General features: G+C 40.6%; 3 protein-coding genes across 5 annotated transcripts in view; 1 reads left to right on the top strand and 2 right to left on the bottom strand.

Annotated features, from left to right (window-relative positions):
- znrf3 (zinc and ring finger 3) overlaps positions 1-6,911 on the top strand; it is a 75,080-nt gene extending 68,169 nt beyond the window's left edge. For both annotated transcript variants that reach the window (XM_023417164.2, XM_023417162.2), the window contains exons 7-8: positions 2,997-3,099; positions 3,233-6,911. In XM_023417164.2, the coding sequence (XP_023272932.1) occupies positions 2,997-3,099; positions 3,233-4,977 (1,848 nt within the window). In that variant the 3' untranslated portion in view covers positions 4,978-6,911. The remainder of the gene's footprint in view (positions 1-2,996; positions 3,100-3,232) is intronic.
- A 138-nt stretch (positions 6,912-7,049) lies between these two features.
- Positions 7,050-12,817, bottom strand: coq5 (coenzyme Q5, methyltransferase). The gene is made up of 7 exons (XM_023417165.2): positions 12,620-12,817; positions 11,747-11,896; positions 11,426-11,650; positions 10,004-10,110; positions 9,273-9,361; positions 7,998-8,109; positions 7,050-7,544 (listed from the first exon to the last, which is right to left on the bottom strand). The coding sequence occupies exons 1-7, from the start codon at positions 12,810-12,812 to the stop codon at positions 7,443-7,445; spliced, it is 978 nt and encodes a 325-aa protein (XP_023272933.1). The 5' UTR covers positions 12,813-12,817; the 3' UTR covers positions 7,050-7,442.
- Positions 12,818-15,568: 2,751 nt separating this feature from the next.
- The window catches only part of kremen1 (kringle containing transmembrane protein 1), a 60,306-nt gene continuing 50,240 nt past the window's right edge, over positions 15,569-25,634 (bottom strand). The window contains exons 7-9 of one of the 2 annotated variants that reach the window (XM_023417090.2): positions 21,420-21,659; positions 20,751-20,835; positions 15,569-18,578 (exon numbers count right to left, since the gene is read on the bottom strand). In XM_023417090.2, the coding sequence (XP_023272858.1) occupies positions 18,419-18,578; positions 20,751-20,835; positions 21,420-21,659 (485 nt within the window). In that variant the 3' untranslated portion in view covers positions 15,569-18,418. The remainder of the gene's footprint in view (positions 18,579-20,750; positions 20,836-21,419; positions 21,660-25,634) is intronic. The other variant, XM_023417091.2, reaches the window with a different exon arrangement.

Below are 25,634 nucleotides of genomic sequence, written 5' to 3'. Positions count from 1 at the left end.
TCATAAAAACAACATAGTATGCTAAGGCATAGAACAACAGAGTATAGTAAGTTATAAAAATGCCAAAAAATGATATAGTATAGTAAGGCATAAAATTGACAAATAACGTCATAGTATAGTATGGCATAAAACGTCAAAAAAACATCATAGTTTATTAAGGCATAAAAATCATAAAAACAACATAGTATGCTAAGGCATAGAACAACAGAATATATTTAGTCATAAAAATTACAAAAAATGACAGAGTATAGTATGGCATGAAATTGACAAAAAACGTCATAGTATAGTATGGCATAAAACTTCAAAAAAACATCATAGTTTATTAAGGCATAAAACGTCATAAAAACAACATAGCATGCTAAGGCATAGAACAACAGAGTATAGTAAGTCATAAAAATGCCAAAAAACGATATAGTATAGTAAGGCATAAAATTGACAAAAAACGTCATAGTATAGTATGGCATAAAACGTCAAAAAAACATCATAGTTTATTAAGGCATAAAAATCATAAAAACAACATAGTATGCTAAGGCATAGAACAACAGAATATATTTAGTCATAAAATTCCAAAAAATGACAGAGTATAGTATGGCATGAAATTGACAAAAAACGTCATAGTATAGTATGGCATAAAACTTCAAAAAAACATCATAGTTTATTAAGGCATAAAACGTCATAAAAACAACATAGCATGCTAAGGCATAGAACAACAAAGTATAGTAAGTCATAAAAATGCCAAAAAACAACATAGTATAGTATGGCATAAAATTGACAAAAAACGTCATAGTATAGTATGGCATAAAACGTCAAAAAAACATCATAGTTTATTAAGGCATAAAAAGTCATAAAAACAACATAGTATGGTAAGGCATAGAACAACAGAGTATAGTAAGTCATAAAAATGCCAAAAAACAACATAGTGTATTATGGCATAAAATTGACGAAAAACGTCATAGTATATATGGCATAAACATAAAAAAAACATCATAGTTTATTAAGCGGAAAAAGTCATAAAAACAACATGGTATGCTAAGGCATAGAACAACAGAGTATAGTAAGTCATAAAAATGCCAAAAAACAACATAGTGTATTATGGCATAAAATTGACAATAAACGTCATAGTATAGTATGGCATAAAACGTCAAAAAAACCTCATAGTTTATTAAGGCATAAAAAGTCATAAAAACAACATAGTATGCTAAGGCATAGAACAACAGAGTATAGTAAGTTATAAAAATGCCAAAAAATGATATAGTATAGTAAGGCATAAAATTGACAAAAAACGTCATAGTTTATTAAGGCATAAAAAGTCATACAAAATACATAGTATGCTAAGGCATAGAACAACAGAGTATATTTAGTCATAAAAATTCAAAAAAATGACAGAGTATAGTATGGCATAAAATTGACAAAAAACGTCATAGTATAGTATGGCATAAAACGTCAAAAAAACATCATAGTTTATTAAGGCATAAAACGTCATAAAAACAACATAGTATGGTAAGGCATAGAACAACAGAGTATATTTAGTCATAAAAATTCCAAAAAATGACAGAGTATAGTATGGCATAAAACTTCAAAAAAACATCATAGTTTATTAAGGCATAAAACGTCATAAAAACAACATAGCATGCTAAGGCATAGAACAACAGAGTATATTTAGTCATAAAAATGCCAAAAAAACAACATAGTGTATTATGGCATAAAATTGACAAAAAACGTCATAGTATGCTATGGCATAAAACGTCAAAAAAAATCATAGTTTATTAAGGCATAAAAAGTCATAAAAAATACATAGTATGCTAAGGCATAGAACAACAGAGTATATTTAGTCATAAAAATGCCAAAAAACAACATAGTATAGTATGGCATAAAATTGACAAAAAACGTCATAGTTTATTAAGGCATAAAACTTAAAAAAAACATAGCATGCTAAGGCATAGAACAACAGAGTATATTTAGTCATAAAAATGCCAAAAAACAACATAGTATAGTAAGGCATAAAATTGGCAAAAAACGTCATAGTATACTATGGCATAAAACATCAAAAAAACATCCTAGTTTATTAAGGCATAAAAAGTCATAAAAACAACATAGTATGGTAAGGCATAGAACAACAGAGTATATTTAGTCATAAAAATGCCAAAAAACAACATAGTTTAGGATGGCACAAAATTGACAAAAAACGTCATAGTGTAGTATGGCATAAAACGTCACAAAAACATCATAGTATGCTAAGGCATAGAACAACAGAGTATAGTAAGTCATAAAAATGCCAAAAAACAACATAGTATATTAAGGCAAAAAGGTCATAAAAACGTCATAGTATGGCAAGGCATCAAACAACAAAGTATAGTATAATAAGGAATCAGAAGTCACAGTATTGTCAGGCGTAAAAAGTTGTAAAAAGGTCATGGTATGGTATGGCATGAAAAGGCATAAAAACGTCATAATGTAGTATGGCAAAAAAAAGTCATAGTATACTGAGGCAAAAAAGTCATAAAAACATCATAGTATTGTATGGCAAAAACAACAGTAAAGTAAGGAGCAAAAACGTCATAGCATGGTATGACAAAAAGTCATGAAAACATCATAGTATAGTAAGACAAGTAGCTAATGGGCAGAAACAAAGTAAGGTGATCAAATTTTCATCTATTTAAAAATTACATTTCTTAGATTAAAATTAGATTAGTAAAACTTTGCAGGCTTTTGCCATTAATTTAATGAAAGAAAAATGCTAAAAGAATTTTTTCGTATATGTACTGAAAGTTTTTTTTTGTTCACCTGCTGTAAGAAGACATTGTGGAGCATGAAGATGTTTCATTTTTAGGGAAGACGTTAGTTAAATATCAAATAATAATTAGAAATACTCAACATCTGACACAATAATTTGAATCCTAATCATTTGTGGTCACTGTATTTATTGTTATTTGCACCTTATAGATAACAGTACAGGTAAAGTCTGACTTAAAGATTTTGTTGTATTTTCCCTACAGGAGCTGCGGGTTATCCCCTGTGCTCACAGATTTCATAAGAAATGTGTCGATCCCTGGCTGCTCCAGCACCACACCTGTCCCCACTGCAGACACAACATTATCGGTGAGTTGGTCCACAACCTCAGACTATCATTTAGAACACTTATTGCATTGAAGGGGGAAAAAAATATAAAAGTGACACATAATGTTACTTTTCTTTAGTGAGATTCAAAGTTTTGCATTATTTCTCTTCACAGAGCAAAAGAAGGGAAATCCAGGAGCAGCCTGCATGGACCCTGGTAACCCAGTCCACGGCCGGCAACGGGTGGTGCTGCCTGTCCATTATCCTGGCAGGGTGCACAGAGCTGGCCAGGTGACCGCCTACCCAACCAGAACCAGCATGGACCCCCATGGCAACCCCATCACCGTGCTCACTGTGGACCAGCATCCAGATCCTCAAGGTCTCTACCCACCCCAATCAACATCTGCCTTTCTCCGGAGCTACCACCCTACCCTTCATCTGGACCACTCGCTCAACCCCCACCACTGTGGATTAGAGCACCGCGGCCCCCCAGCCTACCCAGCACAGCCGCATCACGCTGCTTTTAAGCGACCCAAGTTCCATGGTCGCAACTTTTCCCGCGCAGCCTGCTTCTCGCAGTACGAGACTATGTACCAGCACTACTATTTTCAGGGGTTGACTTTCCCTCAACAGCCTGAGGGTGGTCAAGGGCCTGTGGTGGCGGGGCAGCTTGGTGGAGGAGGGGCCCACAAGGGCCACCACAGCAGGGCCTTTCAGCAGGGGCTGTTATACCCCACAGTGGTACACATGGCACCTGCCTCGTCTTCGAGGATAGGTGATATCGGCAGCACTTCTGGCCTGAGCTGTTACCATGGCCACCGCTCAGTGTGCAGTGGTTACCTTGCTGACTGCCCTGGTAGTGACAGCAGCAGCAGCAGCTCAGGCCAGTGCCACTGTTCCTCCAGCGACTCCATGTTGGACTGTACTGAGGTCAGCAACCAGGGGGTGTACGGTAGCTGCTCTACCTTCCGCAGCTCACTGAGCAGTGACTATGATCCTTACGTCTACCGGAGTAAGAGTCCGTGTCGGGGCTCTGCAGGGGAAGCGGGGGCTGCAGCTTGCACCTCAGTTCCCGCTGAGGACTCGTCCTCTGCCCCCCTGGGACATGACTGCCTCCAGCTCCCTCCTGGAGCTTCGGGATATAACTCGGGGGACCACCTCTCCAACTGCAGTTTGGAGCCCAACTACAGCAGTCGCTCATCACTGGAACTCAGGGAGAACAGTAACACTAGCACTACCTCAGCCGGGGCTCCAGAGGCTACCGGAGCAGACAGGGGAAAAGGGGCGCAGGAGGAGTCAGGGGAGCTTGGGGTTGCAGCCTGTAGCTGCTGCTTTGAGGTGCTTCCTCCCAATGTGGAGTGCAAAGGGCAGGACTCGGACCAAGCTGGGCCTCTGGCCTTGGGACGATGTCACAGGGGGGTGGAATTTCAGAGCTCCACCTCCAAGAACTACTTTGCTCCTGAGCACATGTGCCCTTCTTCAGAGCAGCTGAGCTATGAGGGGCTGCCTTGCTGCTTCTACAAAGAGATGAAGGTCCACAGGGCCACAGCAGGGCGCTACACTGAGGACTACGCTGTTAATGTGCAGTATGCGCACGCAGACTCAGAGGCCTGCAACGGACAGGGCTGCTGTGAACTCAACCAGAGGATACCCATAATTCCTGAGGACACAGATTGTGAATTGGGCACAGGGGCAGATACCCAGAGCAGTTTACTGCCTGTCAGTGTCACAGTGGAGGCAGAGGTGCGGACAGGGGAGCGGCATGAGCCAAGGGAGGGGTACTTCACCTCAGGACAGTTTAGAGGTCAGCCATACCCTCAGGAGGAGGAGACCAGGGCTTTGTTCCACCCTCAGCTCTCTGCAGGCCCCACTGCATTGGGAAGCAGTACATCAACAAATGAGGGAGGTCTGGGTATATGAGCCAGAGAGAAGGGACCCAGTCTAAAGTATGTGTTTGGTAGCGCATCAGTCAGTCAATCATTGAAACCCCCAGTTGCCTTGTTCTAACCTTTGCTCTCTGAGCACTGAATGTTATCATCTTAGATTGTGTGGATTTCTACTGAAATGGCCTGTCATTTCTAGATATACAGTGTATCAAGTTCATTCCTGTGGCCACAGAACGTCTCAGCACCAAACTATGCTTCCATAGCAACTGAGAGAAAAGTGATACTACGAAATAAGGACGTAGGTTGGTATTGGCATCTATTTGGAAACTGTCTGCTGTCATCGAGGGTTAGGCCCCTTCAGCGCTAAGTAGTCCGGGCCCATTTTTGCTGAGATTTCTTCAGATTTTGTCAAGAACAAGTTACCTCCAAGTTACAAGTTAGACTCCATCTTTGTTGCAAGAGCTTGGAATCTGAGAAAAAAAAGTACACTCTTAATTCAAACATCTGCATCTACATGTATACATCTTGTATATGTGCGCACATGAACACTGACTGCCTATAAAGCTTCAACCACCAACTCAAATAGGTTGTATGGACATAGCTATACCAAAACAGAAAGACATGATTGTTATTGTTTTGTTTTGTTTTTTTAAACATTTTTAAGAGCAGGGAAATGGGTCTTTCTAAGCATCTGTGACCCACACATTTCTCTGAGGAGAAGATATATATATATATATATATAACAGAAAAAAATGCATAGAAATGTGAATGCAAGGCTGACACTGGTCTCTATTCAATATAAATACAGAATTTGTTTGATGCATTGCATTTCTGTCCAGTAGTGGCCTACCTATCTGTATGAGATGACGTGCCAGAGCAACATGAAAGCCTTATGCTGGCTGGTAAGCTGTTTTGTAGCAATATCTAAAAAAAGACACTGCTCTGCTTTTGGTTGAACTCCAGACCAAAGTGACAGTGTCTCTGGGTAAAACAAAACAGATTTCTTCAGAAGTAGAGTGTCGTGCTCTACTTGTTTGGAAGCCCTTAAAAGCTGTATTTTTGCTGTCACTTAACCAATTTCCTCAATGAGGCTAATAAATATCTATTTAAAAAAAAAAAAAGGTTTTTAGCATATAACAAAAGGCCAAAGGAAAGTAGCTGGAAAAGACTCATATTTCATAAGGGTTCCTTATTGTACTGTGACTTTTTTTTTTTTTTTTTTTTTTTAAACGATGCAGTTATACATACCACAACGTATCCGTTTGAATCATATCGTGCCGTGCATAATACATACTTGCGATATCAGTGCTTGTCATTCATGCCTTTCTGTTTGTCCTGCAGACTGTTTTTATACTGTTTCTATGAAATATACACATTCTCTACACAGAGGAAAACCTTCTGAAATAACCCTATTTATAAGTTAACCCAGTGCTGTAATCAAATGAGAATCTAATCTTGCCTTTTGCATAGAGATATGTACCTACTGCAAATATAACATTTTGGGGTACTTGAGTCACTATTTAATTTTTTTTTTGTTATTGTTTCTAGCACTTAAGAAGATTAAAATGTGTACAAAAATTAATATTTTTTAATTTTTTAAGAATATAATTATTTTCTGTCATTACCATTACAAATGTTTAAAGGCTAGAAATCAATCTGTGTATATTTCTGTACCTGTATAGCAAACACATTTCATAAATGGAAATATGTTCTCTGAATATTTATTTACTAATATATTTATCTTTAAGCCATGTCTTATGTTCAGAGTGTATGAACGTTTGAGTTATTTGGTTGCTTTTTATTTTGAGAAAAAAATCACTAACACGAGACTTTGTAAATACATGGTAATTGCACACAAGACGATTAAATCTTCTCTGACCAAAAAACTGATTTTAAAACTTTAGTACCATACAGTTTTGTAATTAAAGTGTACAAAGATCTGTAAAATATACAGTTTTATTCAAGTAACTCATGTTGTGGTGTTCTGCTTTCCATTATTTGCACTCCACATTGAAGTGTTCTCTGATTTCTTTCTAAAGGTTAGTAGTTATTAGTAGTAATGATTAGTTTAACATTTCACAGCTTCAGGAATAATTCATTCAAATATCAGCTTTTGCAAGTTTTATTATCCATTTCCAAAATGTAGATGTTACAAAAAATATTCACAACCAACTGCACTCAAATGGTTTAAACTGACTCGACAGTTGTCTGAACGCTGACGCTGCAGATACAGTGAAGACCTAGTTTTTACTCTGCCAGTGCCAACAGCATTATTCAGTACACCTTTGATAAACAGGAAAAAAACTATAATAAATATGTCCACTGACCTCTGATTTTCTGTCACTGTGCAGTGGCATCTGCAGGCCAGATCTCTTGGGCTTCATGCTCTGTACTTTATGTGTGAGAACTATGCAGTCAGTCTGTCACACAGGCAGAAAAGCCTGAAACACTGAGTCTTTTTGTTTCTTTGTTTTTGATGGGACGTGTTCGCAGTGGATCTCACAGCTTGAAACCAGAGTGAAGAGCCACAACTCCGCCGGTAAAGTTGTAGTACTGCACGGAGTAGAAACCTGCGTCTTCTATCATATGTTTGAACTCCTCCTGCAGGAGAAACACAGCACATGACATGACTCACCAACACTGAATCTACTGAGTGATGCTGCAGGTTTCGGATTTTATCTGTGAGGATTTTTATAGACTAAATAAAATAATTCATGAATAAATTGATAATGAAATAGTGATTGTTTTCTCACATGTTATAGACTGAACAAATAATCAGTTAATAGAAACATTTTTTGATTAATCGATAATGAAAATAGTCATTAGGGGCGATGCTGGTGGCAAAATAAAGCATAAAACATTTGTAAATGTAAAAAAAGCATCTCAAGTACAGGACAAGACATCAACAGATCAGCAACATAAAATAAGATTTTTAAGTTCATAAGGGGAACAAAAAAATAATGTATGATAATCGTGTGATAATCGTAATACAGAGATAAAATCATATCCACGGCCAAAGTAGCAGGGACAGAACTGGGGAGACATTTTTCTCACCTGGTCAGGGAACTTGCGGATACTCTCCACCAGATACTGGTAGGACTTCCAGTCTCCAGCAATCACCTCTCCCAGAACTGGAATCATCTGGAAACTGTATGCGTCATAAAGCCTGAAACATGGAATGAGATTCAGGTTACCAGCAGAGCCAAGAGCTGCTTTCTCAGAGCTGGAACCTGTTGTCACTCTTTAACATGTCCCACATCTTACACACAGCTCATGGACAAATTTAGTGCTTATTTTTCAAACTAAACAGCTCTAGTTTATATAGTTATAGAATTATTTAATAATAATCACCTAAAAGGCAGCCTCATCAACCCAATGCAGTAGAGGTGGTTGACTGTGTGCCAACAGTCTGCAGGCTTTCATTCAAACTGATCATCTCAACAGGTGATTTCACTAAGAAGTACTTGAGGGACAGATAATCAGTGGGTGGAGTCTCTGGCCACCCCAGCCACTCTATAGTACTACTCAGCCAGGTCACATTTAACAGGCAATCTACTGAATGACTGTATGGTGCAAAACCAGAAGAGGGCAGTGTTGGTCCAAACTACAAAAAGCAAGTGAGTTGAGCCTCTCACATTTACAGATTGTGGAAGACACAATATTGGATTCTTGGAATTCTTGCACACAAAAGTCACTCAGGCAACAACAGTATATAAAAACACACAGTTTATTAGGTACATCTGGCTAAAACTAAAGCACTCCTGCAAGAAATCCTACCCTAGTGAAGCGACGGCATTATCCAGAGAGGTGACTCTGTTATGTTATTGAGTCTAGTCTCATTTAACCTCCTAAGACCCGAGCTCTATTCTTTGCTATATAGGCTGATTGGGACCTGAGAAAAATGATGTCCACATATGAGGACATTAGTTTTAAATTTCGATTACTGAGTGGCAGTATAATATCCTCATATGTGGTCACCAGGCCCCTTGTTGAGAAAAAGTTAGTATTGGGATCTAGAGAACCCAAAATGTGAGGTCCACATATGTGGACGCCAGGTCCTAGGAGGTTAATAAAGATAGGTTGAACAAAGCAATAATAACCTGTCCCTTTAATGCAATACAGTTCAACAGCACCACGAAGTGCACTGTGAATCTGAACATTATAGGGGAGGATTTACTGCAGGACTGTTGTATTTGACTGCATTGGTTTCTGCTACAGTAGGTGTACCTAATAAACTGGCATCTGATTAAATCATCAGCTTCTACAAGAGCTTATAATATGTTTCTGGATTCATAAGACATCCATCCTGAGTGAACCCTCCCTCCTCACCTTGCCAACACGGGATTTGTCACTTTGCTGAACTCTAAACACATGAACCTGCCACCGGGCTTCAGGACCCGCAGAGCCTCTTGAAGTGCCTGAAAAAAAAAAAAAAACAAGCAGTGTTTAAACCGCCCACTGGTGGCCGGTGAAGGTATTGTAGGTGGGCTGACAAATAATTTGCAAAATAGTACCACTGGATTAAACTGTTATTCAATCAATAGATTAGTCCATCTATGCTATGCAAAATTAAGCATCAACAACAATTTCAATAATCACTTCAGTTAATTGTAAAGCAATCTGGGTAATTTGTAGACATCAGCTCAGACTCACAAAACTTTATATGCGCTGAAGAGATAAACTGACAGATTAATAAATAACTAAAATTGTTATTAGTTACAGCTATCAATATAATGAAGCATGAAATGAAAAAAAAATAGATGTAACTGACATGAGAATTTATGAATCTGAATCAACATGTTGCATTAAGGTTTGTTATGAATTTCTTTCTCCCACACATATTTTTTGAGCCAGATCACAGTACATGAGTTGACAATACTCGTATGAGGCAGGAAGTGCTCAGTGTCCAAAGGAAAACACGCTCTGACAAGAACGGACACACTTGTTGTTCCAAATATCAATTTCTGCTGTACTTGCTGATATGACTAAACACGCAGCTGCAGTATCACACTGTCTTTATTGTGATTACTGTGTGTGTGTGTAATCATCTTGTCACTTACCTGATCTATATGAGTAACGTTGCGAATGCCAAAGGCGATGGTGTAAATATCGAACTGGTCGTCATCAAAGGGAAGCTCCTCTGCATCCCCCACCACCCACGACAGACCTGATACACATGGAGACACACACACAGAAGCACGTATGCTCACAGTCAAAAATGTCTGCTGGTGTTTTTTATTCCATCTTATGCTTTGTAATCAATCTCTGTTTCTATGCATGTGTAGCTGCAATACCAGTTTGCAAACTTGTGACAGTTTTATAGCAACAGCTCTGCTTCACAATCCTGCAGTTGTTGTTATGAACTCTGTGTACTATGCTCTGGTCATGCACGGTTGCACAGAAATGACACACTTATAATTATTTGTTTCTGTGTATCTGTGCTTCCAGTCTGTGCACCCAAGAGCATGATTTCAAGAATGTTCGAAGATGAATGTCTGCACAAATTCCATTCATATTCATGCAGAACGTCCGAGTCCAATCACAGCGTTTGCAACTGCACAGCTGCACCTGAGTTCAGTAAACACAGCTCAGTTCACTGCACACTAGTCTTCTAGATATAAGCCTGGTCTTGCCTTCGATCATATTTGGAGGTGTTGCTCTCATGGAACATAAGCTGACCTAATATCCAGGCTGATTTATTTATTCTGGCACTCACAGATGAATATGAACCCACTCTAGTATCTGGCTGCATGGATTACTGTACTAAATGTTATGGGTGCCAGTGGGTGAAGACCACAGCAAACACCATCTGCTCCATTCTGACTGGTGTCTGGTTGGCACTACTACCAATATGATGAATGTTTACAAACATAGAGCTTGTTTTTCTGACTAACTGACCACGTCAACTGAGTCAAATGCTCCTTTCCAGATTGATGACAATATTTTTTAATATTGGAGTCAACATGTGATGAGTTTCACCACAGTACTTTCTTCATATCTTACTTTAAGATATATAAACATGGTTTTCTGCAAAGCCTTTCTTCTATTTCACAAAACTCTTGTGATTAGCATCAGTGTTATTTTGTCCACACAAAACAGTTACACAGGAACTTTGCCTAAACAATATACCATCTAAAATTTAAATCTAATCAAAGAGTAACTAAACAAGACAAAGAACCTGACCAAGGTATCAATGCCAGGTTTCAGCTCTGGACAGTTATTGATACTCTGGGGGTTGAGGTTTGATACACAGCCCTGCAGACAATGATCAGAAAGCTAGAGAAGGTGTCTACGCGCCACAGTTTATTTCAGTCCAACTCAAAGTAAGGATAAAGGCTTATCCAGGCAGCTGTGACCATAAGAGCTTTACATGTACAGTAATGTGAATGGAGAACCCCAAAAACCTGGTCTGTGTATAACCTCCTAGGTGAGGAGGAAAAACCTGGGAGTCCTGGTGGACTCCTGGAGCTTCACTGACTTACCTGCACTGATGCCCAAGCTGTCGGCTTTCTGCTTCCCCACTTTCAGCATCTCCTTATTTATGTCACAGACCACAGCCCTGGATTCCTGGGGCCCGTCCTCGTCCTCTGTGGAGTAGTTGTTGGAAATTTCCTGCCATGACGGCGTCTGCATGGACCGCATCGCCCGCCGCTTTTGCCGCTCCTGCTGAGAACGGATGTACTCCAGGAAACGGAAGGCTATGTCACCTGCGAGGGAGGAGAATCACAGACAAAACAGAAGTGTGACACCAGAGAGGGTTTCAGTTTGATGCTCTGCAGAGGTGAATATTCAAACCACTTTACCTGTTCCACCCGCCACATCCAGGAGTCGCGCGCCAGGCTGTGGGTGCATGGCGTGCAGCAGCGTGTCCTTCCACAGTCGATGAATCCCGAGACTCATGGCATCATTCATAATGTCATACTTCTGGGCCACATTCTCAAACACCTTATACACTGAAGAGAGAAAGAGAACATCTGTCTCACTGGCAGCTGTTGAGGGTGTGTTTTCTTTTTCCTGTTATATGGATTTTATTTGAACATACCCAGATATAAGCACAACCCCATTCACACTTATGCCAAACAGGGTCTGTATTCTTACCTAACCAAAAGGCACATGGTTTATAGAGGTATTAGTTTTAAGTCCCTGTAAGTGCAGGATATTTCTCTCATTTGTTAACCTATATATTATGACATGCACCATTTTAAATGTAAAACAGTGCCACTCAATGCACACATGTAGAGAAAACAAAGAAAGGGCAAATTATTGTCCCTTGACAACCTGTGAAAACAACCTTGTTGGTACAATATGGTTCAAAACGGTACACTAGCTACCGCGCACTACTTTTAAATTCGGCATGTATAGTACATACCAAATACTACAACTACTTGTACTACTTGTACAAATCCCACTTGAGTAGACGTTACAAAGAGGAATGAATCATCTTTAGAAGTCTTAATGAAACACAAGAGTCTCTTCGTGGATCAACTTGATGCCGAATTGTTCAGCTAATCCTCTCGATCCCAAAAACATCCAGAATCAAATTCTGTCACGGTGCGTACATTTACATAGAAGCAGCGAAGTTTCAAATAGGAGGATTTCTGAATGAAGTTTGTTTTCACGCTCTGTTCACGCGACTGAACGTTACGCCTCCCGAGAGGAGCTCCCCTGCTACTCACCTCTCTTCGCTTTCTCTTCCTCTGGCACCGTCTCGAAGCCAAAGTGTGTACTTCTGTCATCGCTAAAACAACGACAAGACGACGGTCCCAGGCAGCAACCAGACCGAGCCGAAACTCCAGCAGCGGTAACGTTAATGTTTCTGTGGGAAAGACGAATTACCCTCCGGACCAACAGTCTCATAGAAGCCGCCATGTTGGCTGATTATACAATTATGCGTCACTCTGACGTCACTCACATGCGACGGCGTATGTCATTTTCCGGTGAAGGTTTTTTTTTTTTTTTTTTTTTTAATCTACAGTGTCACTATTAATGACGTACAGGCTACAAAAAAAGATTATTCTGTCTCATAGAAAAATCATAAAATTAGACTTAAGTTAGTTAGTTAGTTAGTTAGTTAGTTAGTTAGTTTTGTTTTGTTTTGTTTTGTTTTGTTTATTGAGTCATATCATGGCTGGGTTGCTCTCATAGCAAATTGCACAAACATATATACAATGATATGTAGGGTTTGAATTAACGATACATAGCCTTTCATTAGTTCAGCTTTATTTGACAGGCTTACTTTTTGATAGATTTCAGTTTGAATGCCTGTATTATCATTGAATATCTTTTTGATCAATTGAGTAATTGTTTAGGCCATAAAACGTCAAGCATTGGGGAAAATACCCAGGGGAAGTTTTCAAGAGTGATGACTCAAAAGGTCGTTTTTTTCTGATTAACAGTCCAAAAACCAAAGATTTCATACAGGACATTCATTTGTGACTTTTTATTGTCAGAAAATACATTAATCTGAGGAGCAGTTACAAGTTTAGTGTCTTGCTCAAGGAGACATTGGCATGTGGATATTAGAAGTTAGGGGTTGAAAAACCAACTGTACAATTACTAACTATCAGCTCTTCATTTTTACAACAATATACAATGAGCTACAGTAATTCTCACATTTAAAAAGATGAAAAGTGTAAATTTGGAACATTTTTGCATTATCAGTGACTTAAATGATAAACATACAGTCATCTAAATGGTTCTTGATTATTTTCAGCACTAATCGGCTACCCTGAAGGCAGAGTTGAAAGTGTAGTGTATGTAAACAGCTTTCAGCAGCATAAAGCTACAATAATAGAAGGAAAGTATGAAACAGGCCAATGCATGTAGTGAAAAACCACTGAAGGGCATGAGACTGCCTTAATTGCACCAGGGTCATAGACAATATTGCAGAGCAGGGCAGATCCAAACAGACAAGTTCCTGCATGGATAGTAAACCTCTTTCACACAGTTCTTTTTCAAGTCCACCATGGGAGACCAGCTCTTTTTTTCCCCCTACCATTACTCTCTCCTAATGTAGCTGACTTCAGTACCCTGAGTGCAGAAAGTGGCAGGTATTGTCTTCCATTCTTCTCACTTTCTCGTTCTTACAGTAACCAGACACGGCCACGTATTGTCCCATTGTTGCCTTAATTACTGGTCGACTGGGGTTCAGAGGGATCCGCTTACACCGCTCTCTTTTCCCTGGCTATGGGAAGGTTGACCAGAAGGGGGGGGTCTCTGTGCTTTTTCACAGAGACCCAGAGGAGCAGTGATAAGTCTTCCAGTCTAGTTAAGGATTAATGTTACAGCTGCACAATTGCTATTGAGATAAAGGAATTTGGGGTCGATGGGAGGTGTGTGTGGGAGGCCTCAAAACTTTGATCTCTTACTGTGGTTGAATGGATGAGAAAAAAGTCCTACTAAACCTCAACTAAGAAATCTAAGACTTTGTACTTAACAGTATTTTGAATTTAAGTATTTTTACTTTAATATAATCAACAATTTTTAGTAACATTTGAAGTTGTTTGTGGCTAAAGAAGATTAATTTATTTCAATAGGAAGCAAAAAGTGGATGCCATTGGCATCATTACTGGGCTTCTTAGTGGAAATTTATTCAAACATCATGTCACCAGTAGAGGGAGTAAGAGGATAATTTACAATCTGCTGTTTCTAGTCATGTCTTGGAATGTGTTTGCTTCTGATAATGAATCAAACTGCAGAACGTTCTGTGTTTTCACTGATTTCTGGTTTCATCATATTATTAAACAAGCTCAGTTTTAAGTTTTTTACTGTAAAATGTGGTTCAGTCAGAAGCATCTGAGGCTCACAGGTAACTTGATCTGGGATTCTTGGAAGCCTCACAAGCCGAGACATTTTTCAGGAAAACCTCGACAGTTTCAGGTCAGTGTTTCTGACTAATTGTGAGTCCTCATCAATCTGAATGTGTTTCCATAGGAACCTGTATGGAAGCAATTGGAAACGTTTTAGAGGATTATTTCTGCTTCTCTGTGGAGTCGCAGGGTTGGAGTTACTGGCTGCTGCAGAGAAACAAAAGCAGCCGCTGAACAGTTTCACAGCAGAGAGCTTGATGAAAGAAACACCTTTCATGAATTAAGAAATCATCATTGCAAACATCCCAAGTGTTCCAGCTTATTACACGTCCTTCCATGTTTGTGTTTTCTTCATGGTGTTCCAGTTGTAAAGCTGCACTCCTGCTGTTCCCACTAAAATGTGCAGGTTGCATGCTTGACCTCATCACAGAGGGGAGCCAATGGGTTACACATGGCACTCCAAATCCTCCCTCCATGTGTGTGCATCTCCAAACAGTCTGGGAGTCATTTCACATATCTGATAAGTATTTAGCTTCACAGAAAGAAAAAGGAGAAGGGGGTGCAGATGTCCCACTGTGCAAACACTGGAGCCTGAATCTACTTAAGCCAAACAGATTTTAGAAAATCGCATTGCACCTTTTGATTTTCACACACAAAGCACAAAAAAAAAGGTTTGAAATGGAAAAAGTGAACGGGATTAGCTTGATCCGGTATTTGTGGCCCATATGCTTCTCAGAAACTGGGGTGCTAAATATTATGTTTGATGATGAAATAAGAAAGGACGGAGCAAAACAAAAGAATAGGCACAGCACAGGCTTAAGAAACATGCATACAGTGTTTATTTTGCAACCAGGACACATTAAATAAAACTACAAAGGTACTTCACTTATACAAAAGATAGATTATATCCCATTCACATACAAAATAACAATAATTTACTGTATAAATTAAAAATTTCACTATTTTGCTATTTACAATTTCATGGAAACAACATGTTGGCCCCTCCAGATCATTTCCCACAGCGCTCCTGATGGATGTTTTCACGTCATCGAGCACCACGGGACATTCACATCAACTACAGTTTGGGAAAAGACTGTTTCCACCGCTCGGAAGATAGCGTGGAATTTTCCGATTGACTGGAGGATGGGACAGAAAATGGGAGTTTGCATAATTCACCAGGCTATCCAAACAAATATGCCCTTGTTAGATTTAAACTGTCAGATTTGGTTAGCTTGTGTTTGATTTGAACGCACATTAATTTCCCATCGCTCTCACATCTCCGCTCTCTTTTCTCGCTCTCTCTACGCATGGTCTGCTCTGAACATCACAGACCCAGGGGCATGTGCTCTTGTCTTGCAATAATTAACATGAGTTACAGTCGAGTGGACAGGCAAAATATAGCATGGTCCCATTTTTTATTTTACAAACTTCTGATTGGGAAAGAAAGGCTCTTCATCTTTTAATGGGCTTCAAATTCTGTCTGAAGACTATAAATCATGTAACTTGAATGTCACTATTGATGCCGTGTTATGTTGTACAATGACCTTTTGTCTCAAGTGCTCAGGTTTCTGTGAGAAGTACAATTTAATTTTTTTTTTCAAATGAAAAAGTGAATAAGTACTGTAGAAGCAAGTTTAAGTGCACTGATGTTCGGACCTCTTCTGTATTTATCTTGATGGTAATTAGAAGATTTTTGGGGTGAGCATCTGCAGGAGCCCACGCTAACATTCAGTCCCACGACAGGAAAGGCGGATTACTATGCCAATGGCGCACTAGTAGACTCTGACCTTTCAGAAGTAGTTTAAATGTCACAGCAATGCACAGAAAACTGTCACAGCTGGAAACCCGCTGTCAGCTTGTGCATAGTACCAGTGAGTGCTTTTGGTTATATCTCTGTCTGGGTGTATTGTTTGCGCTCAACCTTTTGGCCTGAAATCAAGGAGACAGGTAAAAGCTTCAGGGTCTAGCAGCGTCATGTGATTTTAGGCAATTTACTGCTGTCTAAGGAGAGGAAGAAAAAAAAATGCATTCCACTTTTGAGCTAAGTTGATGAGTGAGTACAAGAAGTACTTTGACACGTCTCTCAAACGCTTTGACTAGACACAAAATTTAAAAAAAACGGAACATAAATATCATCATTCCCACACTGAATTACATAATGTACAACAATATTCACCCCCCCACTGTAATCAAAAGACAACTTAATGTGAACAATATGTTCAGTAAATGTCCAAGACCACACATAAGAGCACACACAGAAATGAGAAACAAATACTTTCCTTTAAAGCCTTGTCTGTTACTACGTGTAAAAAAAAAAAGATCCAGTCTGGAGAGGTGTTCAGTTGAGTGTACTATGGTTAAAAAGACTTAAGATTCAATCCTTTCAATCACTGTACAAGATGTGGCGTCATTTTTATGTTACATTTTAAGTTTGGTGTAATTTCCTGTTTTGGAATGAAACTCTTGCACGTGCACCCTTAACGGAAGTGCAGACTCTGGTGTGTGAAGTGAAGGGACCCCGGTCCGCTTCGTGAAAGAAACAGATGTGAGGAATCTGAGACAAGGGGAAGAGGAGATCCTTAAGGCACTTGAACACCATCAAACCGGAAAGACTCCCACCCACAACCGAGCAGAAAAAAAAAAAAGCCCTCAGATCTTCCCAAGCCTCCCTAAATGGCAGTTTGTCTGCGGACTGCTGCGCCACCCAAACACCCCCCCCCCCCCCCAACCATTTATTCTCTCCACCCAAATCCACATGAGCACTGAGTGAGCGAGTGGGCGAGCGTGCTCTCTTTCCCTCTGATCTTTCTGTTTTACGGCGAGTGATTCATCCCCCCAAAGTGCTGTGATATCCACCTTCCACATGACGTTTCCGCGTCCCGTTTCCCCTCCCTCACAAAGCTAGTTTTCACGTAGAGCACATCAGAAAGAAACATTAGCACTTTGCATACAGAACCACAAAGACAAATAAATACACAACTCTTTGTATGGGAGGATTCTGGTTTTTGGCTGCAAGTGTTCCTCGTCCGTATGAGGCAGAGTTATATAAAACTGTTAAGCTGTGAAGTGTTACAGCATGTGAGTATGCATACTCCATTTCTTCATCCTCTCCTTGATACTGATGAAGATTTGATTGCCAACGTGACTGAAGCACCAGGAAGAGGTAAACCTCGCTGTTTCCTAAACTGAACACAGACCAGTGAACCTCTGCACCAGGCTGTGCTTTGTTTTCACTGGTGAGCCTGCAGTCTGGAAGGGTTTTCAGAGGTATGTTGATTTTTGGGGACATCCGCGGGTGACTGAAATGGAGCCTTGCTGAACAGGAGAAACTTGCGTGATAAAAGCGTCCTTGTGTCTTTGTCAGAGCTGCAGATCTTCCTCCGTCCATTCCTCTGCTCTCCTCTCCCACACTGTGCTCACTGACAGCCCTGCCTGTCCCCCCTCCTCTTTGGTGCTGAGCAGGATGGGAGGGCCCGGCCGCTCCGGCCCATGGGCCATTTTAGTAGCAGTCACTCAGTAAGTTGTCATTAGCCACTCAGTTGTTGGCTTGTTAGCGCAGCGCCTCATAGAGTTTCATTGTCTGAGGGCCTGGCGTCTGATGGCCCTCGTACAGAATAGCTGTGGGTGGTGGTAGCGTTTGGTTAACGTTAGAGCGCGGCAGTGGCGCTAGTTGCCCACCAGGGGGCTGAGGTCGCCGTGGTGGTTCTTTAGCTTCTTCTTGAAGAGGGAGATGGTGGAGGGCCGGTACAGGATGATCCAGGGCTCAGAGGACGCCGTGCTCTGGCTGCAGCTGTCTGAACTGCTGACCGTTGGGATGCTGGGGGACCTGTGAGAGGAAATCAAGAGGAAGAGGAGAGGAGACAAAGAGGAGGCAGAGAGAGAGGAGTAAAGGAGACAATGGTGGAACATTAAGAAAGGGGGAAACAGAGGAATAAGGAAAGTGAATAATGGCAACATTATCCTTTAAATGTTGCATTCATGCCATGCCTGCCTTCTTAGAAACACAAACTAATGGCAATTATTATGCAGTGAGTAGTATAGGAAGCTTTTATAGGGCTCATTATCTTCCACTTGATTTGACATTTATGACACTGAGCCTACAATTATTAATGATCAGGATCTAAACCTTTAGTTTCAAACTGATATTGTGACATTTGGCAAAAAAGGTTAAATGACCTACAATGTGTTCAGGCTAGCAGTGAACCAAACACTTAAAACCTCGTTGTTTAAATATTCTCTGCAAATGGAAGTTTGTCCGATTGCAGAAGAGAGGGAGGAGAAAAACAGAAAGACAAGACAAATTTTTTCACTTGCATTAAAAATGTTTGCAATGTCTAAAATGGTCAAACAAATAGGTAGATGTTTTGAGTTGGTGCATAGACAAGTCCCATGCACAAAACCTGTGTGTCATCCTTTATTCCGAGCTCTGCCTTGATAAACACATCACAAGTGTTACTATCAATTAAGAACCATTTCCAAACTTAAACCGATTCTGTCCTTCCATGACATGGAGAAAGTAATCCATGACTTTATTATAGCTCGACTGGACTATTGTAATTTCTTGTGTTTAGGCATTCCCCAGTCTTCATCATCTCGTTTGCAGCTGCTCCAGAATGCCGCTGCAAGGATGTCGACAAGCACTAAAAAGTGTGAACACATCACACCAGTGTTCGCCTCTCTTCACTGGCTCCCTATTCACTTCAGAATTCAATTTAAGACCTTGCTGATTACTTTTAAGGCTCTTAATGGCCACGCCCCTCCCCATATCACAGTCATTATTCGCTGGCACTCAGCTGCTAGATCTCTTAGATCTGAAAGCTCATCTCTCTTGTATGTCCGACGGTCACGACTAAACTAAAAAGGTGGCAGAGCTTTTGCTGTTGCTGCTCGAAAATTATAGAATCAGTTGCCATTAGATATAAGATGTGCTCCCTCCGTCTCTATTTTTAAAGGTCCCATATTGTACAAAGAGAGATTTCCATGTTTTTGATTACAAAGCAGGTCTAGGTTCTATTTTAATACTGTGAAAATATCAAATGCACAGTCTGTTTTCCGAAACTGTGACTTAATACGAGCCGTCAGAACTTCTGTAACTTTGTGATGTCACAACAAAGTAGCCCCAAGCCCCGCCCACTTGCACCCACCATCTAACCTTGCAGGATTTGGTTTCTCTGAGCGTTTACCTGAAGTCTGCTGTATTTTCATTTGATCTGTCAGAAAACAGTCAGTCAGAATGAACTGAATGACTGAATGAACCGAGTCATGCTCTGACCCAGGTTTTTGGTATGTAACACCACAGATATATCTTCTTATGGATACTAACACTTCAAATAAAACACCAGCAAAGTGTAAGATATGGGACCAGGCCTTTTCAGCTCACTCACCTTTTAGTCTGTTGTCATGTTCATAATTGTTTATTTGCACCTTGTTGTTTCTTGTACATTCAGTTGGTTTTCCTTGTGTTTTTACATATTCTATACATTTGGTTTTACTCTTATTTATTTTAATGTCCTTTGTAGAGCACTTTGGTCAGCTCATGCTGTGGATAAATGTGCCCTAGAAGTAAAGTTGACTCGACTTGACTTTCTTTTACTCTGATTCTTTCACGCTGCCTAACTGGCACCCAACTCAATTATACTGCCTTGCGGGGATCTCTGAATTCCCCGTCTGTGTAGAATTGGAAAATATCTGTCTTTGGCAACTCAATTAGAAAAAGTTATATCAAAAAACTGTCTGACAGGAAAACATGCCGATTATTAAAGAGTAACTCCTTATTAGATTGTGCAAGGGGGAAAAACAAAGCTAGGGAGTGGACACAACATGTTGTGACCACTAGTTGGCAGGATAATCTTATTTAATGACGTCAAAGCTAATTTGCGCTGGGAACAAACATTCTGGCATCAGAATACGACAATGAATGACATGAATGCAACATGATACTACAGATGAATGCTTTGACATTTGATCCTTGCTTGATTGCAAACGCTCGCATACTTACTTGACTGTGATGTGCAGCAGCAGCTTCGCTACCATGGCTATGACAGTCAGTATGAGCAGAGCAGCCAGAGCGTAGATGGTCCACACTGCAGAGAGGGAGCAGCACAGTAACAAGACATCAGATATTGTAACACGGTAATGAAAACAAACTGAAGCAGACTGAAAGGATTAGCGAGCGAAGAATTATTCGAGCACTGCTGGCACACCTGATAGCAGTGCTCAGCCAGTAAATTGTCAAGAAACGGTGATGCATTATCAATGCACATCTGTTCTCCTCTGGTTGAGAAATACTTCATTTAGCCCTCTGAGACAGAGCGCTCAGAGTTTGGAGAGAATAATGTTTGAAGAAAGTAAAGAAGAACAGAACACGCCAGTCCACCCTGCGTAGCTTTGACAAGAGGCCTGATTGTGATCAGCAGGGAGACCCAAAGTAACTTCACTTATGAGTCACTGACAGAAAAAAACAAGAGCGTCACACAGCATTACTTCTATGTAAGATCACAGGAAGCTGCCGTGAGCCAGAGCTTCCAGAAGCATCTCAACAGACTAAGATGATTTTAATACTTTCAGAGAAACCAGGTCATGTTCTATGGGAGCTCTAGTCAGGAAACATCCCAGCAGAGGGAGAGAGAGGTGCAGTAGGTGCAGTGTTTCATGGGTGTTAACATACTAGCGCTGTGGCCGGTGGTCTCGCCGCGTCCAGCCCACTGACCTGGCATGTTGTGCTCCGGTTTACCGGGGCTGGACGTGATCACGTAAAGGATCTGGGAGGAACGTCCGTTGGAGGTGCTGTTGGATCGCTCTGTGACGCCGACACCCACTTGGGGCCCCGCCGTGCTGGAGACGTCCTCTCCTTCATCCTCGTCGTCTCCTTCAGCCTCCATTGTTCGGGTGTCTTGGCTCCTCAGTGCTGGGGAAAAAAAGAATAAGAGCTCATTAACACAGGTTCATAGACAGATGAATGTTGTAGCTTAAGGTGCAGACGTTAGATTAAACCAGAATTCTGCTGAACTTTAAAACCATTACGTTTTCTGCCCTATAGCACAAATAGACCTTTGTTGCTGATCAGTGCCAGTGACCCAAACATTATTTGTCAGGTGCTGAGATTTCTGGCTCTGTTTTGAAGCAAAATTATCTCGGGCCAGTGGCATTTCCAAAAAACCCCAACCCCTCCCAAACACATGTGAACACACATACATACAGTGCAATGGCATTTTCCACTGCTCAGTGACAGATGATGATACCGTGCTTGAGCAACCAGGTGATATTTCAACTTCAGTGGTAAAAAGCTTGTTCTCAAGGCAAAAATATGGATATTACGACAGTTTCAGAGTTGTAGGATTAATGTTGAGTGGGGCAATAACTCCATAATACTGATAATATATTGACTATATAGATAAGTAAAAACTCTGCTGTTTAAATTTATGATCCAAAGTAATATTTAACTTAAAATGAAAAAAATCACTTGCTTTCTTAATCATGCTAGTCATGGCAAAGTCAGTCTGTTAGTCGATCCATGACTTTGAAATTCAAATATCTTAACAATTAATGGATGGATTTCCATGAAATCTGGTACATACTGACCCCATGATCCTCATCAGGTCAGGTACTTCATGACCAAACACCTGTGAAGCATGCTGTACAATTGTTCCTTACGCCCCTAACTTGTCAGTTACTACAAAATAAACAACACTGTTGCCCGGCACCATCACATCTACCTCCATCTTTGCATAGCTTTACATCATTTGCATATGATTATCCATGAGCAGTACCGGTTACAACAGCAGGAAAAGGGTGGTGGTAAGTTTAGGGAAGATAGGAAAGGCAAACCACCTGTGATTTTCAATATTCAGGTAAACATATCATTACAGTTCAGTCCCTGAAGAGGCAGAACCCCATTGTTTTTGTGTCGGTTTAGTCGTATTTTTCTGCTGTGACCTGGAATTACTTTGCCCCATAACTGGAAATGATGTTAAAGTGCTTCCCAAGAAATATGAGCCCAATCCATCAAATGGTGACGCTGTAATTAAGGCCCAAAATGCCATTTTGGAAAGGCCACGCCCCCTGACACCATGAGCCCGATTGACCATAAAAGCCATGATGGATTTTCCACCATTTTGAATTTTTTGAAAAAAAACATTGCTACCAAATTTTTCTGTGGATCATCTTTGGACCAAGCGTATCAAAGGTTGTGTAATGTTTACTGATATCTTATTTAGTTTTGAAGTTATTGACCTTGAAACTTCTCAAGCAGGGAAATGGCCAAAACTCATCAATGATTTGTCCATTCATCATACAGCTGGGTACATATCTTCAAGCGTGTTGCGGAACAGTTCCACTGAAGCATTTTAAGCCTGACCCACAGGGGCCGCCACAAATACCAAAAACGTGTGGTTGTGTGTTGAGTACACACTTCCTGAAATGCTGCAGTCTGATGGAACAAGTGTGTGATTGCTCTTGCTCCCTCAAACAGAATTAAAGCAGCTGAAGTGGCTTTGGTTGGCTTTGTCACCCACCTGTCTCTGCTCACAGGCTTTGCAAAGTACAAATCCTTTCTCAGTAAAGTTAGAGCTTCGATTTCATTATTAATGTTGTTGATATTACTTTACTCCAGCCATATTGCCCAGCCCTGATCAGAATACTATTTCAGTTCTCTGCAATGTGACACATCACCCCCTCAAAATTTGATTATTTCTATGTATCATAGGCTTTCATAGCTCTCAGGAAGCAGAGGGCTGAGTGGTGCATCCTGTGCCAGAGACACAGAGGAGGAAAAGCTCTGCCATGTTGTTGTAATTTCTACAAATCGAGGACATAGATCACTTAAAGCCCCTTTAATCATTCCTGAGGGTAAACAGGGCTGTTGGAGCAAGCGCACAATCATAGGATATATCATGTTGATCATGCTGTTGAAAGTATATACAGCGGAGTCACGAGTGACTATTTAATACTAACTGCATTTGCGGAGAAACAGATTGGCTCTGCAAAAACACTCAAGCATGTTGTAAACTTGTGGTGCTGAGAGCTTTTCTGTCCGCTCCAGACATGATTCAAGAAGTGTTTGCAATAAATTCTGTTTGTTTTAACCTGCTTACAGCACCAGATGGGCAGAGTTTGTTTCATAAAACAACAGTGCCAGAGAGCATGGACTATTTCAACTCATTTATGTGTTCCCAGAGGAAAGCAATATCCTAAATAAGTTCTCCTCTGCCTTTCATTTACTTCTCCTAAACATAGATGTGATTTATTTAAAATCACTGTGATTTTGAGAATTTTCTTCTCCAACTTCTGAAATGCTGCTTCTGAGAGACAAAATGTGGAATGTCTCACGCTGATATTTGTGCGTCTGACTTCACTCTGCCAGTGTTTTTCTTACATTTTCATTTGCACTTAGGTTTAGTGAAGACAATCATCACAGCAAGTGTCTATCTATCAGTGACACATCATGTTTTTTCCCCTCAAACAAGTCATGTGTCTCGTTCAGTTGCTCAACTTTAAGATGCCTATGATTTTTGTCTAGACAATAGTTTGCCAGAAGCCGTTTAGCGTTAAAACCATCTCCTAAATGTGAGAGAAGTTAGAACTAGTCGAACGGACTTCTAATTCACCAGGACCTGCTTGCTTGGACACGCAAAGACACAAACACTTGGAATATCTCAGTCGTCAGAATTATTCATCAAACCAAGAATATGTCTTTTCAGACTAATTTGTCTGACAGTTCAATGACTGTACATTAAATAATGACCTACTGCAATAAATAAATAAATAAGAGCATATTTTATGGCCATCGTTGGATTTCCCCAGAGAAACTGGCAGCATATGTAGAACGAGCAGCTGACAAACGAAGCTGACACAGAGGGGCCCAAAACTGCAGTTCCTCTAATGGCCACTTGAGGCTGCCTCCAACAGTGAGTCAAACCACACAGACTCCCATGTGAAGATGCCCAACTTTACAGCAGAAATAAACAGCCTGGTACAAAACACGGTTTTGGTCTCTTTAGCTTATTTCCTCCTTCATGACAACTGATGATGATGTTCTGCATAACTGAGCGTGTGGCTGCTTTGAGTCACAAACGGGTGAGCGTATGCTTGCCACATAACATGCACGGCAGCCTTGGCCCCACACCGGCCCTGCTTCTTTTGTATTAGCCGGGAGTTAGGCGGAGGATAGCGACGGCGCGGCAGCCCGTTCTGAGTTTCCCGACCTCTCTTCAGAAACCTATGGGTGACGTCACGGAGGCTACGTCCATCCTTATATACAGTCTATGATGTAGAATTACCCCACCAGAGCGTGAACATTTGTCCAAAGACTACCAGTGTCAACATGCTGTTTGATGCCCAATACAATCTATTTGAGGTCAATATTTCACTTTGCCTATCTATATACAGTATCTATTAGGAGTTTTCTCAGTTCATTAGTACAAGTTGCTCTCAGCAGCTTTGTGAACAGCTCTTAAGATGAAATTTAGCAAGGAGCTTTCAGCGCCATCAAGGAGGACTCCTAGTGGTGAGATCCTTTATGATTAACTCACATGCTAGACTCCAAACTAAAAGGTTAAACTCCATCCATCCTGTGTTTAAATCAAACAGCCAGAGCTACTTCCAAAATACTATTTGCTCCAGGCCTGTTCCACTCTTCCATGAATGGTGGTTTTGATGTTTCTTTTCACATAATAGCTCAACTTGACTGTGATGTTCCCAGAACTTCCCACATGTTCCCCATTTCTTTTGCAAACAACATACTTCAAACCCAGCTGAACGTCAGCTGAAACACTCTCTTTCCACTGTTCATCCTGCCACCGAGGATATATTAGATGTATTTAGCAGTTTACAACGCTCAGCCTGAATGTCGTCACATTTCTTCTCTCTATATCTCTCTGTATAG

The sequence above is a fragment of the Seriola lalandi genome, unplaced genomic scaffold (genome assembly GCF_002814215.2).
Source record: "Seriola lalandi dorsalis isolate HSWRI2012SDOR001 ecotype SW California unplaced genomic scaffold, Sedor1 jcf7180002054572, whole genome shotgun sequence".
NCBI classification, from domain to species: domain Eukaryota; kingdom Metazoa; phylum Chordata; class Actinopteri; order Carangiformes; family Carangidae; genus Seriola; species Seriola lalandi.
The sequence above is the reverse complement of the archived record's forward strand: the minus strand, read 5'-3'. Positions and strand labels throughout refer to the sequence as shown.